General features: G+C 35.9%; 1 protein-coding gene across 3 annotated transcripts in view; it reads left to right on the top strand.

Moving 5' to 3' along the window:
- LOC123675560 overlaps positions 1 to 17711 on the top strand; it is a 115171-nt gene that overhangs the window by 36852 nt on the left and 60608 nt on the right. For all 3 annotated transcript variants that reach the window (XM_045610931.1, XM_045610932.1, XM_045610930.1), the window contains one exon: positions 14070 to 14514. In XM_045610931.1, the coding sequence (XP_045466887.1) occupies positions 14156 to 14514 (359 nt within the window). In that variant the 5' untranslated portion in view covers positions 14070 to 14155. The remainder of the gene's footprint in view (positions 1 to 14069; positions 14515 to 17711) is intronic.

Here is a 17711-nt window from a genome sequence, read left to right as displayed (position 1 = left end):
TTTTTGTTAATGAGCAATGGATTTTCCATATGAAAAAAAAGGATTAATTGGATAATTATATATGTTTATAGTAAATAAACATTATTATATAATTTTAATTTGTGATTTTTATTTATAGTAGAGTAAGCAAACAAATATAATACACTCATCACTAATATGAAAAACAAAACGTAGGTACCTACCTAATAGCAAAAAATGAATAATAAAAAAATTCATAAACATTGCATAATATCTTATAGATTAAACTGTTCAAATTGCTGTCCATTTTCCCTAATACATATAATATACTACAGTAAAAGACATAACAGTCTCGAAGAACTTCGTGCATCAAGAGAGGCAGTTTTCCAGGATTTACAAAACCGCCCTTTTATAATATTAAATGCATTAAGAGGAAAATGGACAGTAATTTGAACAGTTCAAGCTGTAAGATATCATGCAATGTTTATGAATTTTTGTATTATTTATTTGTTGCTATTAGGTAGGTACCTACGTTTTGTTTTTCATGTTAGTGATGAGTGTATTATCTTTGTTTGCTTACTCTACTATTTATAAAAATCACAAATTAAAATTATCCAATTGAATCTTTTTTTCATATGGGAAATCCATTGCTCATTAACAAAAAATCATCATTATTTTATGTTTTTTTAATGTTTTTTTAACATTTCTGACCATTCTACCTATATAGTATTATACATCATTTTGAAGGGAAAACAATAACGAATTCAACGAAGTAATGATATATAGGGTGTTCCATTGAAAAAAATATAGGTTTGTGTTGAATCTTCAAAACCATACCCCGAAAAAAAAATTAAGTACGCCACTGGATTCTACGCAGAATTCTGATTCAGACGTAGTTTTTACCTCAGCATTATTTCTAATAACTTCGGAGATAAAGGAGGGGTTCGAAAAGTATCAATTTCCAAAATCACCCTGTATCTCTTGAACGGAAACAGTTATGCAAAATCTGATTAGACCAACTTGAGTTTCACGAAAAAGTAGGACAGGAACGTGAAAACCGCAAGGCTCTATCTTAAATAACAAGCGAGAAACCTGGCAGTCTCACCCAAAATGGGATGCACTGTACATGTGCACTAAAATAGAGGGGGCAGAATATTCTTGGGGATTGAACATTATTGGGGATTGATAATTTTTGGTGATTGATAATTTTGGGGGATTGATAATTCATGGGGATTGACAATTCTTGAGATTGATAATTCTTGGGAATTGATAATTCTTGAGGATTGATCATTCTTGGGGATTGATAACTCTCTGAAATTTTCAAGAAATGTTTATCAAAAATCTTCAAAAATTGAAAACGAGGATATATCAAAACTACTTCAGTATACAAATCGCCTCGAAATGATCTAAATGAAGGCCTGACAAAAATGCTGGATTAGACACTTACCAAACATCATTATTGGTGATTTGAACTACAAATCAAGAGAATAGAACAGCAGAACAGAAAGCTAAAACGAGTACAAGCATAAGACGTACACCGAAAAGTAGAGTGCTAGATATTGTACCTACACTAGAACCAAACATTTTAATATAACTGCCCAAATGACCTTCCAGATGTAAAAGGTATCGTCACAATGAAAGGTATTATCCAAGAGTTCATCCTGGATATACTGGAAAATAGCAAATTGGACCACAACTTGAGAGAACTTACAGTCACAGGCTGAAAACAGAAGAATTCATAATGAAAGGCCTGGCAGACTGGCAAAAGTACAGAGAAAAACCAAAAGTGAAAATCAATGAAATCTCACTGATAAGAATAATAATAGAACTTCTGAAGACGACGTCGAAAAACTTGAGAAGAGAATAAGAGCATTAAAGGAGAACATTAAAGGAATCAAAAGGTCAGCCCCGAAGCATCCACAAGGTGGATCTACAAATGCCATAAAAGAGCTAGAAGAAGGCTATATAGATAATTATTAAACTATTTAAGGATGTCGTTACGCGCTTGGTGTAACGTTTGAGTCTCCAAGTATAGTTATGTAGTTTAAAATCAAATAATATAAGTTATACTTGCATAAGATTGCATTATCGAAAAAAAATTATATTTTCATTTGTAAATTCAAGATGTACCTAGGTCTTTTCATCAAGGAAAGACTAAACCAATCAAATATTTACTAAAACATGCATGTTCTTATTTTGAACTACGATATTGATTTCAATTGTATTCATATTAGAGTAAGAACTCAAATTATTATCGTATTTCAAAATAAGAATATGTATATTAAAGTAAATATTTGATTGGTTTAGTCTTTCCTTGACGAAAGCTACTAGATTGCTTTCAAACTAATTCTTCTTGGAGACTCAAACGTTACACCAAACGCGAAACGTAATCCTAAAATTGTTCAATTATCAGCGAATATATTTCTGGTTCTCCATGTAATCATCAATTTCAACACACCGATATATCTGCAATTAAATTATTAACGGAAATAAAAAATTAATACAAACAAATTGTTCACACTTTGGGAATAGGTCAAACTTTGTGATGAATTATGTAATAATAAATTGAGCGGAATGAAATATGAATGTAAAAATTATTTATAACTTCGAGAGAAGCATTATCTGGATGCTTCGGCTCGCTGTGAGGGAGAAAGTCTTGAAAAAATTGCGAGTAGTGTTGTCGGTGATTAATAGAGGATGAGTAATGGTGATCAGATTTGGCTGTGTTATTATTATCGAGGAATTCGTTGTGATATACGAGATTATCATAGAAAAAAATAATTGGTCTCGAAAGTGTTGTAGTGGGTGAAAGTTTTCTACACTTAAATTGCTATTCATTATGATTTATTCTCGGACCTGAAATATTTTTCGATATTGATCGAGAAGAATATTCAAACCGAAATCTTATGTAATGGTATGCAGAAAAAATTATCTAACATATAAGAAGAAAATAAATCAATTATTGGCTGCTTTCATCCGAAAGATCAGTTGCGAATCTGAACCCTGAACGCTCACAGACATGGTTGCCATTTTGCTTCATTGAATATATCCCAGTTGATACCAAATGTTACCCCAAAATCATGATATTTTTCGAAAAATCCCACAAATTTTCAAATGTTGATTTGTAACATTATTGAACGTCAATAATTGTGATTATAATTAATTTTCAATGGTTATGAAAGAAAACTGTTTAATTTCTTGAAAATTACTAATTTATGACCTGCAACTATTTTACAGGCTTCAATTCATGTTACGCTACTGAAATTTGCAAAGACACGTTAATTTGTCCATTCATCGTTCATGATTGGTCACCGATGAATCGGCTACGCCTGCGCGTATCTAGAAGAAAGAACAGAGATAATTTTTCCGAAAGATTTTCAATAATTGTTGAGACTTCAGAAAAATCACTCAGAATCACTCAAAAAATGGTATCTGCCCACTAAACATGCTGAGCATGCGCTCACTGATCATATTCTGTTGGATCATAACTGCTGGGTTCGCTCAACGCAGCCATAAATTGCGCCAAATTAAAATTGTCTGTTGAGATTTTCACACACTGAGACATATCAGAAACTCTTGATAATAGGTATAATGATGAGGATATCGATGTTGTTCTTCTCGACGGAAGAATTAGAATTTGAACATTATTTTTCATCTTCAAGAACTATATGTCAAAAGACAAAGACGAAACAGTTAGATTACGAAAGCAATGATGAACCAATAACAGAACCAATAATAATTTATTAAAGAGGAGACGTGTTATTCATACTAGAAGATGAAGTAGTTGAACGATATATTCGTATCCTTCACAGTTTCCTAGGTGAAAAGAAATGAACGAATAAAAAAATTATTGAGAGAATATATCATTTCATTTGAAAGATTTGGTAAAGAGTTTCAATGTTAATGACAATACATTTTTTGACGCTAGCAGTATTTGTCGCATCGGGGGAAAGGTTTTTCTCAAAAATTGATGATGACTGTGGCCCAATCAAAACTTATCGACTTGGAAAGCCTATAAAAAGCGACTAAATAGATTCTCTTCCTTTGGACGGAAAGATTTTGAAAGAAATAAAATATTTTCATTTCTCTTTGATTTGTACTATACCTATAGTTTTATTCTTGTTTAATTTCTTTTTGCACTTATTTGCGAGATTTTTCATCTCATTAGTATGTTAAATTAATATGAAACACATCATTACAAGTACCTATATAGACTCATTGAATTTCATATGTAGATTACCATGATTGTATTAAATACAATATTTTCACCACAGAATTCTGGATATTCTAAATACACTGCGCAAAAAAATTAACGCACATTATGGAAATCTCAAATTAATTCTACAACTGAAGGTGTTCTCAATGATAATTATTTTTATCAGAATTATGCATGCATATGTTATCCACTTCCAACGTTTTTCTTCAATACAGATGTTTTTTCCTAGCAGGAATAAAAAAAGATGAGATTATCAGATTTTGAATGTATTGGCTCCATTCTGAAATCAGTTGTTCTCGATCAATTCTAGTAATCAATAGTTTTTCTTTCGTTTGATTTTCTACACTAGATCGCTATGCAACGCGAAACACGCAATTTGACCCAAGAGGAATGTGCCCAAGCGGTAGTTTTGAGAGAAGAAGGGTGGACATACACAAGAATTGCAGAATGGTTTGGAGTTTCCCATACAAGTGTGTCCAGAATGTTGCAGCGATTCAGGGAGACAGGTATGAATGTCCGAAGTCCAGGACAGGGTAGACCACGGGTAACAACTGCCATTCAAGAACGTTACTTGAGAGTTTCTTCGTTGAGACAACGATTTGTAACCGCTCGCCTCCTTCAAAATCAGCTTGAGCTAACTCATGGGATGCAAACTAGCACTCAGACAATAAGAAATCGCCTCAGAGAATATGATTTAAGGCCTCGTGACGCGGCAAGAGGCTCTTACCCCAGCCCATCGAAGGGCGCGTTTGGATTTTGCGAGAGAGCATATCCATTGGGAAGAGGCTGATTGGGAAAGAGTTCTCTTCACAGATGAGCCCAGATTTTGCCTCTACCATTGTGATTGGCGTTCCCTTGTATACAGACGTCCACATGAAAGATATGCTCAGTGCAATTTCCTGAATACTACTGGTTTCGGGGGAGGATCGATTATGGTATGGGGTGGAATATCTTTGACTGCTCGCACAGATCTAGTGGTCGTTGATAATGGAGCTATGAATGCTGATAGGTATATAAGGAACATTCTTGAAGAGCATGTAGTGCCATTTGCCCCATACATTGGTGAAAATTTAATTTTTATGGACGATAATGCCAGACCCCATCGTGCGCGCATCGTTCTGGAGTACCTTGAAGAGGTTGAAGTCTCTCGAATGGAATAGCCAGCAAGAAGTCCAGATCTCAATCCGATTGAGCAGGTTTGGGACAACCTCAATAGAAGGCTGAGGAGTTCAGAAAATCATCCAGTTACTCTTAATGACTTAGGAATCTAACTCAGAGAAATCTGGAAAGGATTAGATCAGAACATTACTCATTTTGAGTATGAACCGTCGTTGCCGAGCTGTAATTAACGCAAGGGGTGGAAATATCAAGTATTTAATCATTTATCAGCATTCCAGTATTTTGAAAATTGTTTATTCTTCTTTCACATAAGATTCGGTGAAATCCTGAATTTTTCTTCCATTTAATGTGTCTTGTTTCGTTCAAAACCTTCCCGAGAGAACATAAAAAATAAGTTATAAAGTCAATGTAGAGTTAACTTCCATTAAAATTGAGATTTTCAGAATGTGCGTTAATTTTTTTGCGCAGTGTAGGTGCGGAATTATAAATTTTTGATATTTTTCTCTCTACATAAGGAGATTCACCGCGATAGCCTACTAAGCATTTATGGAAAACTTTTGTGTTGAAAATTTGCATGTGGGGGTATTTCAGTATCAAATTCTATTGATTGTATATTTTTCTGATGCTTGTGAAAGCAACTTCAATATTTGGCCTTCTAAGCGTTCAGAAATATCGACTTAATTGAATGAAATCAGAGAACGTTGATCTATTCGAATTTCTAGTATCCAGATTTCTTATCAAAACAAGGTTTACCGGTTGAGATCTCAGTTCACATCAATTTCTTCTGAAAATCGTAGACGTTGTTATATAAAACAGAGGAAGTGATACCAAGACCAGGTTGGTATACACCAGATCCAGTTTTCTCTCAACGCCATGTTATTCTCTACTGACACTTGCCGTGATTTTCACGTTGATTGCTTTGCTTGGATAAATGTATACCTATAGCTACTAACAAGCGTAACTTTCACAAATATTTATTTCTTTGTGAACTTGTTTAATGTGTAGTTTATGTTTTTAAGGAAATCGTTACTTTTTAGCAATGGAACAGGGTTCCTTAACGAGATGTTCAAGCATAAATCGTTATTTTTGTTCATTGAACTTTCCCGCAAATTTTGTAATTTCTTCGTGGAACTCCTGATTCTTTTTGTGTCTCTAAGATGATTTCTAGATGTGGAACTGTATTTTTTGTTGCCATTATAATTGGCTCGAATCAACAATACTTCAGCATTGTTATTCATTTTGGGAATGACTGCAAAGTCACCTTTAGTAGCCAATGATTTATCTAGTGTAAAGAGTTTTTCAATAAGAGGTTCCATTTTGATATTATAAAAAAACGAGTATTTTTAAGAGGAATTAATGAATGTTCATTTAATTGTTAAGAGGAAGGTATGCTATTATCAGTGAAAACGATATCAGCAAAATTGCTAAATGGCTAAATGACTATAATTGTAGCACTATTACCATTTCATGTGGTGATTATTCGTCACAAAATCAGACATTTCAAACAACCAAACGCATATGACGCCAAAACAAAATCACTTATGTATTGAAACAGTTTGTTTACCATTTGTCCAAGCTTGGTTCTTGACGTTCATGGCTAGTTCAACGAAAGTTGTGTGGCTAAACAAATGAGGAAGTGACTTTGTAATTATCGATATCTTCCACATAATGAAGGGTGTTTTTTTTAGAGCTATAGAACTTTAAATTGCAATAAAACAACGATGGATTATTCGATTGACATAATTTTATTTATCCGCAAGATAATCTTGTGGCATTACATTTTAAATATGATTTCTGGCATATGACCGCCACGGCTGGCTCGGATGTAGTCCAATCAGAACGTCCAATTTTCGATGACTTTTTCCAAAATTTGTCGCCGTATATCGGCAATAACACGGCGACTGTTGTCTTCCAAAAGGTCAAGGGTTTGTGGCTTATCCGCATAGACCAATAACTCTACATAGCCCCACAGAAAGTAGTCTAGCGGTGTTAAATTACAATATCTTGAAGGCCAATTCACAGGTCCAAAACGTGAAATTAGGCGGTCACCAAACGTGTCTTTCAATAAATCGATTGTGGGACGAGCTGTGTGACATGTTGCGCCGTTTTGTTGGAACCACAGCTCCTGGACATCATGGTTGTTCAATTCAGGAATGAAAAAGTTAGTAATCATGGCTCTATACCGATCACCATTGACTGTAACGTTCTGGCCATCATTGTTTTTGAAGAAGTACACAGACCAATGATTCCTCCAGCCCATAAAGCGCACCAAACAGTCAGTTTTTCTGGATGTAACGGTGTTTCGACATACACTTGAGGATTAGCTTCACTCCGAATGCGGAAGTTTTGTTTGTTGACGTAGCCATCCAACCAGAAGTGCGCTTCATCGCTAAACAAAATTCGCTTATCAAAATCGGGAACAACGGCAATCTCATTTTGGATTTTGTAAGCACGCAAACCAAGATCCTTCCGCAAAATCTTCCATAATGTGGATGGACAGAGATCCAATTCCTGTGCTCGATGGCGGATAGATTCATTCGGGTCTTCCTCAATGCTACGCTCTACAGCAGCAATAGCTTCTTCTGTACGCACCGTACGGCGGATGCGAGTTATCAATAAGAGTAAACGTGGTGCGAAAACGTTCCATGGTTAATCGAATTAACTGCTCTGATAGACGATTTTGTCGACGATAAAATGGACGTAGTGCGCGATACGTATTCCGCACAGAACCCTTTTTTTCGAAATAAAATTGCACTATTTGCAAGCGTTGTTCAGGCGTGAGTCTATTCATGATGAATTGTCAAACCAAACTGAGAATAAATCACTTGACAGCTGTTAAATCGGCGGCCATCTTGAACAGAAATGCCAACTTAAAGTTATATACCTCGAAAAAAACATCCTTTATGAGTACGTATTGGCTCAATTGGTGTTCAGTATTCAGTGCTATATATACAGCTATTCCACAAAGTATTCGTTTTGAGTATATCGCATTTTGGAGCCCCTTTGTCCAGTTTTTTCGATTATGTTGAATATCAAAGTACCTACTTTGGATTGTATGCAGTATGTAGGCTCTTTCATTACTCTGGACTTAATCGAAGAAAAACTTAAAATATAGAGTGTTTTCTCTTTACTAGTATCCATCTTTGACGCGCGTTGAAACTAAACTGAGTCAACTAATCACAAAACTGTCAGAAATGTTTTTGTAGTAACAATTCTTATCTTTCTAACGCCATCTAGTCTATTGGAACTCGGTTGGACTTATAAAACGCGAAATACAGATAACTAAAGACATCCATTGAAAAAATAATGGATTTCTTTTTACAACACCTAATAATAGTAATCGAATGTATCGAAATTTCAATGAGTTTCACCATCGTTATGACATTTAATTCATGAAATTCCTTCGATAATTCTTCTGATAATGCATGAAACCAATAATCTTTAAATGGAACGAATTCAATAAAAACTTCTGATCCACTCCACATTCCACTAGGCGTTAAAACTTGGACGAGCACCTAATGCGGAAAGTTTACAGATATATTTTGCATTATTAAACTGCTGTTATCTTCGCTTAGATTTCCTGCGACTCCTATAATTGATGCTTCGCACGTGAATTCGCTGAATTCTCTTCATTCTAACAGGTAATTTGAATACCGCTCGAGATATTGACCTGGTTATCACAAAAATGAGCTTAATCATTAATCTGGTTCGAAACCATGCTCTACATTGATCCTATGAGATAAATCCAATGATATGCGTGATTTAACCAACAAGGTATGATTTAGTTAGTTGATTAGTGTTTTTAGATGAGATCCAATTGAGTTAATATACAGGGTGGGCCACGCTCGATGATACCCTAGACTAGGACGGAGAACTGAAGTTACGATTTTATTGAAAATTTGGTTTCTTGGGTGGGAACCACTAGATACTTTTGCCTCTTATATCTAAAAGTATTATTATTATTACATATTTGAACTGGGGTCGTTTTGGTTCGGTAAGCCTTCCGGGAACTGCGACAATGCAGATCTTTTGTTCACTACCCTACTCATTCATAGAAACCCAGGGAGGTCGTCAACGACGTTAATAAAATTGACAACCTCCTTAGGGGCCTAGGCCGTAACCTCTCTGGTATCCAGAACCGGCTTACCCATTTGAATGGTTCTCAGTCCAGCCAGCTCCGGACACTTGCCTATCAAGTGTTCGGCTGTTTCTGCTTCCGATCCACAGAGCCTGAAAATCTTGTCTGCTGATTTTCCCATACGGTACAAATGATGTTTGTACCGACAGTGCCCCGTCAGCAGTCTCACCATCACCCGAAGCTCGGCTCGCGACAGCTTCAGGAGCTTTTTGGCGTAGGTAGGTGAGATCTTCACGAATTTCTTTGCCTGAACAAGTCTAGGAGTGTTAGTCTAATGGATTGTCCTGCTGTTCAACTCCCATAGCTGGACCGCAGCTTTATATTGATCTTTTCCTATCCCACAGAAAGGCTCAGGTCCAGCAGGTGTTAACCTTGATGCACTTTTTGCAAGCTCATCAGCTCTTTCATTTCCTTCAACCCCACAGTGCCCTGGTACCCATAGTAGAGTCACCTTATTTCCTCTGGCCAGTTGCTTTATGGTGTTACGGCACTCCCAAGTCAGCAGAGATCCCTGGCAACACGATTCCAGGGATCTCAGCGTGGTTTGGCTGTCCGTGGTGATGTAGATATTTGTCCCCTTGAGGTTCATTTTAAGACACTCCTGGGCGCATACATGAACAGCCATTATCTCGGTCTGTATATCCCAATGCCGGCGCCCTTCTCTGTTTTAGATCCATCTGTGAACCATATGGATGACTTTTTGTCCGGACGATTTACGAGACTTATTGCACTAGGACGGTCATTTATAACCGTTTCAAAGGGCGTTTCAAAATCGTAGGTGGTTGGCATAATATCCTATGGTAAAAGTATTAACAACTATAATATGTCAAATAGAACACCCTGTATATTATTACTTTTTTCGGTTTGCTGTAGCCTCTCGATTATTTATGTATCAACTTTCTTATCCCTATATCTATAGCATTTTTCGAGCAATTCATTGGTTTTTTTTATGAAAAACATAATTTCAATCAAATATTCATCACTTCGACACTTGGCATCCTAGAAATCTGCAATTTCGGGTATGGATTACCAATATCCCGTGTATCCTTTACGTTTAATAAAATGCTTTTCTAATCACACAGGGATGTTCAAAATCACAGGCTCCAACGAGACATAGTAAAATTATGAAAAGTGAATTTTTTCAAATGAAATGACCTACATATCATAAAATGTATTGAAAGAAAACTTGCTTTTAATTAGGAAACTTTACATTTCAGGTATAGAAACATGTTATATCGTCTGAAAAGAAATATCAATTTCTTCCAGAAAATTCATTCCATTCGACAAAAAGCACTTTTTACCATTTTAATACGTCTGTTTGAAGCATGTGTTTTCGATGAACCCTGTGACGTATTTTATAACACGTAAATGATACGTTCAAAACTATTTGCATAAGTCTGGTTCCAAGAAGAAGCTCGATGTATGGGTATCACACCTATTAACGCAAAAAAATATTATGGACCGAATATCTATCTACGAATCGTTGCTGAATCTCAACAAGATCGACCCATTTTTGAAGGGCTTAGTGACTATAGTGATGAAAATAGGATCACTAACGACAACGTCAAGCGAAAACGGTCGTGGTCGAAACCCGGTGAGCCGGCATTTAGAACTTAGAACTTCTTTTTCTTTTGCAGTCAGGCCTTTTACTGCTCCATCTCAATATAATTTACCCCTGGTGAGTTATTTTGATTCTGCTCTAGCAGGTGGCAATATGCCACTCAGAAAGTTTGTGTAATCATTACACAATCTCTGTGCCAGTAAGGTTTTGGATTTAACACATACTTCCTATGGAAGTGCCATCTTCGGTCGTTTGTGTTTTCTAGGAGCTTTTTCGTCGTAGTCGCAAGCCTTCCTTATTTGAGGGTTTGCGTGATTTTCCATTTTGATGAAGGTTTTCACGCTCAGATCTTTCAAATGGTCGTCTAGGAATGGTATTCGCAGGTCTTCATGTATCCGCACGTTGCTGACAAACCATGGCGCATTTAAGGCTCGTCTAAGGATCGTATTCTGCACGACTTGATGTCTTTGCAGATGCGTCTTTGCGGCGTATCCCCAAGCCAGACATGCGTAAGACATGACTTGCCGAATGGTGGACTTAAAAAGAAGGAGCTTGTTGGAAAGAGACATTTTGCTGCTTCTGCAAAGTAGCGGTTGCAACGCTGGCGCTGCTGTCTTTTCCTTCGTCACATCTGATGTGACGTGTTGGTCCCAAGTGAGCTTCTTGTCAAGTATCACTCCCAGATACTTGGCCTTGTTTTTCCATTCGATCCTCCTACCGAACATTACGACGTGCCCGACGGGATATTTTTTCTTTCTACTGAAAAGAACTGCTCCGCTCTTCTCAGGGTTTACTTCAATTCTCCATCGAGCAAACCAAGATTGGAGTCCGCAGATGGCTTCTTGTAAGTACTTCGTTGCCATTTTGGGACATCAAAAACTGGCAAGAATAACGGTGTCGTCAGCGTACAGTGCCATTGAGGTTTTCACCGTTTTTGGCATGTCGGATACATATATTGTGAATAATATTGGAGACAGCAGAGATCCATGCGGAACTCCGGCTGAAAGAGACCTCTCTGAAGACAATACTCCGTTAACTTTGGCTCTAAACTTGCGAGAAGGTAGGTAAGAAGCTAAAAGTTGGACCATGGAGAGTGGGAAACCTGCCGCAAGCAATTTGTATAGTAGGTGAGCCGGCAGAAACTGTAGCCAACCTAATATTGATGGCCAGGTTTGGCTGTTTGTCTGGTGGGATTGGCAGGGCATTATCTACTATGACCTGCTTCCTTACGACACAACTGTTAACTCGGTTCGCTAGAAGCTCCGGGACCTTGGGTGGGAGGTTCTTATGCATCCATCTTATAGTCCGGACCTGACACCGAGTGAACAATTTTGCTTGTGAAAAATTCGCTTTAACATAGGCTTGTGAAAATCGAATGTCTGATGTTTTGCCAATAGAGACAAGGGCTTCTATGGGAGAGGTATAATGATGTCATGATTGCCAGGCATATTATAATCCTGCTTCTCTGAATAAAGACGTTATTTATTTATTTATTTATATCACCTTTAAAATAAAAACTTGTTTAGCATGTAAAAATAATGAATTTTTTTTACTACACCTCAAATACTCGGTTTTTCAATATCAAAATGAAACCTCTTATTGGAAAACACTTTATTAGCCGGAAAATTGAAAGATGGATGTGCTGTAGCAATTTTCTCACAAACTTGCAGTCGAAAATTCATACTGTTGAATGAATTCACCTAGCAGATCACGTGATAGGTGCCTAGGTGCCCATGACTTCCTACGATCTTGTAATACTAATTGATGGAGTCACCAATAAAACGGTTCTTTATAGCAAACAATTGCATTCAGTCTAACCTATTGTGGGTAACATTTCCAATAATATCTTCTTTCGATAATCATTGACAAATCAAACGTAAATATCATTCCGAAATTTCTACAAAAGGGGACAGCTGTCGAATTAATATTACGTTTCGACATTATTATTAACGCTTCATCAGGCAATCGGATGGGTATTGAGAAACAGCCTTTAAAAGTTGCAGAAATTTTCCTTGGATATGAAGTAGTTTCGAAATTTCTGTCGAGATTTATTATTTTTGATACGAAATATTATATTGATCCATATTTATGAAATCAAATGAGACAATATCAATCGAGCCTTTTCGTAAGAATACTGCAATACTGAAAAACTGCAAATTTTACAAATAGTTCTTTAGTATGAAAAATCTCATGAGAAATATCATGTCGTATGGGCTGAAAGCAGAGTTGTGATTATTAAAAATTTTCACAACTATTTGATCCTGAAACTGTTGACGGTAGAACATTTCTGATAATAATATGTATATAATATTCGGAGAGGTATCATTCCATACATAACTCCATAATTATTTTCATTATAGTTGAGTCAGTATTGATTTGATCCTAGTTAATTTCAATGAGTATCGTTGTGTTAGTCGTTTTAAGAGAATTTCAGCGATTCCAAATACTGCATATCGCTTACAAAATTATATTCTGAAGCTACATAAAATATGGTTGACTTTCATGTAAGAAGTGATGAGGTATTCAAATTTCACTTTCATAATATGCTAAATGTGCAATATTTAATAGATAGAACAAAGGAGAGCCATGAATCTATAGTCAAAGCATTCATCTTTCACTTTCGTTGTGGTAATAAATAGTTCAGGTATGAAACTCAACTGAAGTTAAGATATTCATCACATTGAAAACTGGTCTTTCAGCTCAAATTTTATTTGTTCAAATTTTTTGTATGAAGCATTGTAAACTAATGAAAATACATTTCAAATTTATGTTGATGAGAAAATATTGTATGATAGATTGGAACTTCTCATTATTTCACATTGAATTCTTAATTTTAAAAGGAAATTCAAGTTGAAATCATAACTAATGACTACGTTAAATAATACTAAGTACAACTTCTGTTCTAGAAAAGTTGATATATCACATAAGGAATATAAATCAAAGTTGAATGCGATCATTTGTTGAATTGTTTCATTTGAGAAGTTGTTATTCGAATTATGCAGCCTATCCATTCCAATTTTTCTTCTTTTTTTATAATTGTTCGATTCAGATTTTATCAACTTTTTTTCTTGTTGCAGGTCACATTGAGTGGTTTTGGTAAAATGTCCTAATTCGAAGAAACTAAGTCTACATAGGTGCCATAAAAATATGTTCCAAGGATAACATGGCTTTGAAACTACGGAAAGATATAAAAAAGTCACTTTACTATGTTTGGTTCCTGGGAGCGAAGGAGTCAAAGGGACTTAGAGGATCTGAATATATAATACCTGTGATAAAACACTTGGAGCAGAGGGAGAAAGAGGTAGAACCCTTCAAAGTTACCCTTCAAGTGTCCCATAAAGGATTGAAGATCATACAGAATATTGTAGCTCAAGGAAAGAGTAAACCCAAGAACGAGACAATCAAACATTTCATTCCTCATAATACTATTACCTGCGTCTACCAGCATGAAGATATAATAGCTTGTATTCTGTTACTTTTCAACCCAGTTACGAAATGTCCTCTGCATATACATGCTTATAGGTGAGTTAATTTCTCATTATAATTAGATTGCAAGTAATTCTCAAAGAAATAAAAATGCTCTTCCTATATAATTTTTATAGTAGTTAATGCAGCAGAATAGAGTTGTAGACCTAGATTACCATAATAAATATTTCTAGTTCAAAATGTACACGGTATTATATCTAAAGATGGCCATTCACTATGCTTTGCCAAGATACTCGATTTAAAATATACTTGTAACTGTAAAGTACTTTTTCGGAATTTAAGTAAATTGGACACATTATCAAGTACTTCATAAGTACCAAGCAAGTACCGCCATAAAATAACGTTGAAGTGTTGTTACCCCAAATGGTTAACCGGTAAAAATCCGCTCTCGTAGAAAATCATAAAATAAAGACAAAAAAAAAATAGTTCTAACTTTATTAAGGCAGAAAAAACCTAATGTTTTCATTGTGGTCTGGACTAACGGTACTAATTGTTACCAGGAGGCAATTCCCCGATGTATCTTTTATAATTATATTATTTCTCTTATCAAATTCACTTTTCTACTTTGTACCAATCTTAGTCTGGTTGAAATTTCAGGTCTGAGTACTATGGCATTCTGCTTTTCGGCGTACGTCTTGAGCTTCTTATCATTTTGGTTTCCTGTTGTGCTGATTGACAGTTTGAATAATGATGTTCGGCAAATTTCCTTCAAGCAACTCTTTTAGATCTTCTTCGTTGAGATGATTTTAAGGTGGTTCGTAATCTGATGTAATTTTCATGTAATAGTCACCCCGATTGCTACTTATCATTTGGACGAGTCTTTCTCGAGCCAATTACGTAGGTACGCCCTCTCTCTCTGAGGATTGCAGTGTTTCATCCCAAGAACACTGATGGAATCTCCTGTTTGGTAACCCAGTGATTTCTGCCAAATACATCTTCTCACTCTATCGTGGAGAGATGACTCTGCTGTAATGCGGTAGCCACTATACACCCGCCGGGACGCACTAGGGTGTGGTGCGAAGCCCATAACGCCACCTTTTGGGCAGACAGCATTACATTATAATAATTACATTATAATCGAAACAGAGTTTCTGTTTGCCGCTTCTTTAGTACATCCGACAAGTAGTGGCCGATCTTTTTGACTATAAGGGTCATGCTCCCTCCTTAGATATCTATTACTCACCCAGTATAAACTCCAGAAATTTTTTTCTAGTATATAGTCTCATCTTTTTTATGGCCATGAAATCTGGTTGCTTTTCAGTTATTATCTCTTCTAGTTCAGGTTTGCGGACTCATATACCGTTTATGTTCCATGATAGTTTGTTTCATCAAATACTGATTTCGTTAATTGGGTTTATTTAGTTTGAGGAATTTTTTTTCCTTTCTCCTTACCTATTTCATGAGGTTGCTTATGATTTTTCTTGATGAAGGTATCTAAATTCTCATGGTTTTGGTACTTTTCTTGTCGATCTCTCCTTTTTTTTTCAACACCCTCTTTGATTTTCCATTCCATTCCCTGAATACTTCTTTCTTCGTCTCCTATGTGGGCGTTTTCTTCTCCTATGGACAGGATGCGTGTTTTTCATTTACTCTTTCATTATTGTATTTGGAGTCTTCATCTTGGTCACCATTTCAGTTCGTTAGATTCTCAGTAAATGGTTGTGCCACGAGTAGCAATTCGTTCCTCGTTTTCTCTGGTTAGGTTAGGTTAGGTTAGCATACAATCTTTGCTATTGTACGATCCGCAGCATTCGGCACAACTTCATGGGAAGGTGCATTTTCTTTGTTCGTCTTCATAACACTCGCGTATAGCATTGACTGGATTCCATGGTTTTGTTCTTTGGCTCCACTACGCAATTGATACCATAGAGTCGACTGATATCATAGATTCTCTTATTTCTGGGCTTCCAAAAAATTTGGGTTTGCCTTCTTTGTTTTGTTGTCTTTATAATATCCGCGTTTGTAATGCCTTGTTCTGCTGTGATTATAGTTATATTTGCGTCTAGGGACGGATAGCGTACACCTGCAAAAATAATCTTTTTTTCTCTTTGAAAAGTGTAAAATTTCATTCCTCTAAATCCAAGGAATCTGGTAATTTTCCTGTGGTCTTCCGGGATCTGTGGTGAGCACTCGAATGCCGCCCCCCCCTGCAGGCAATCTGGTATATCTGATGTCTTTCATGTGCATCTCTCTGGCTTCTTTTATTTGACCCATTTCGGCAATCAGTTGCTCGATTACTTTTCTAACACTTGGATTTCTGCAACTTTAACTGCGTTTTGGGCATCTTTCGCCTCAAGTTGCTTGTCGTACCCTTTCTCGCAAACAATTTTGAAAAAACATATCGCTTCCGGAAAATATATTTGTTTATTAAAAAAATCGTGATTCTATTATAACATTCTTCCTGTAGAACCAGCGATCTATTGATCTGAAGTTGACACAGCACGTATGAATGTGAAATATGTAATGAAATTCACGTTATCTTTTATCGTTCTTGCAGTAAATAGTGAAGAATTCAAGATTTCAGTTGTTTTGAGTAAAAGATATTAATTTTAGTATCTCTCAATCACCGTTTCATCAATGCTCAGAGGTATGTTTTCTGTGGTATCAAGCTGCTATTACTCACGAAGATCTTGTCGAACCTTCATTCTAGAACAATATCTTTCATCCCATAGCTGTTATTGGTCTGAAATGTTGAAACTTGAAAGCAAAAATTTCAATCTTATCATAAAATTTCTTATTAATGACGGTGTTAGAACTGTGAAGAAATTCATGCATCAGAATATCGAAAAAAAAAACCAATTCATTTATGAGGCATTTGCGTTCTTGAAGACCACATATAGAGTGTTGTAGTCTTGAAGACGTCTCATTATTTTTAGATAACTCTTACCAATTTCAGTGCGATAAAAAAAGTAGCCCAGGAGATAGTAAAACTCAATTATTACTTGATATGTGTTTCTTGCTTCTAGCTGCATGAAAATTGATAACTGTTGATTGAGCCTGCCTAAATCCATATTGGTCATTGTTTCGCTTGTAAAATACTTTGTTTGAGGATAATTCATTTCAAGTTGATTTAGAGTCATATTCTTATCTAATTCCACTTTGAATGGGATCCTTGAAGTTTCCAGTTTTTCATATTAGTTCTTTTAAGCCAAATAAATAAAGTACATTAAGAAAGGAATGGCTGTATTTCTGTTATTCATATCAGAATTGATATTGAGAAGGAAGATAAAATA

The sequence above is a fragment of the Harmonia axyridis genome, chromosome 3 (assembly GCF_914767665.1).
Source record: "Harmonia axyridis chromosome 3, icHarAxyr1.1, whole genome shotgun sequence".
Lineage (NCBI taxonomy): Eukaryota > Metazoa > Arthropoda > Insecta > Coleoptera > Coccinellidae > Harmonia > Harmonia axyridis.
This window is presented reverse-complemented; position numbering and strand designations above follow the sequence as displayed.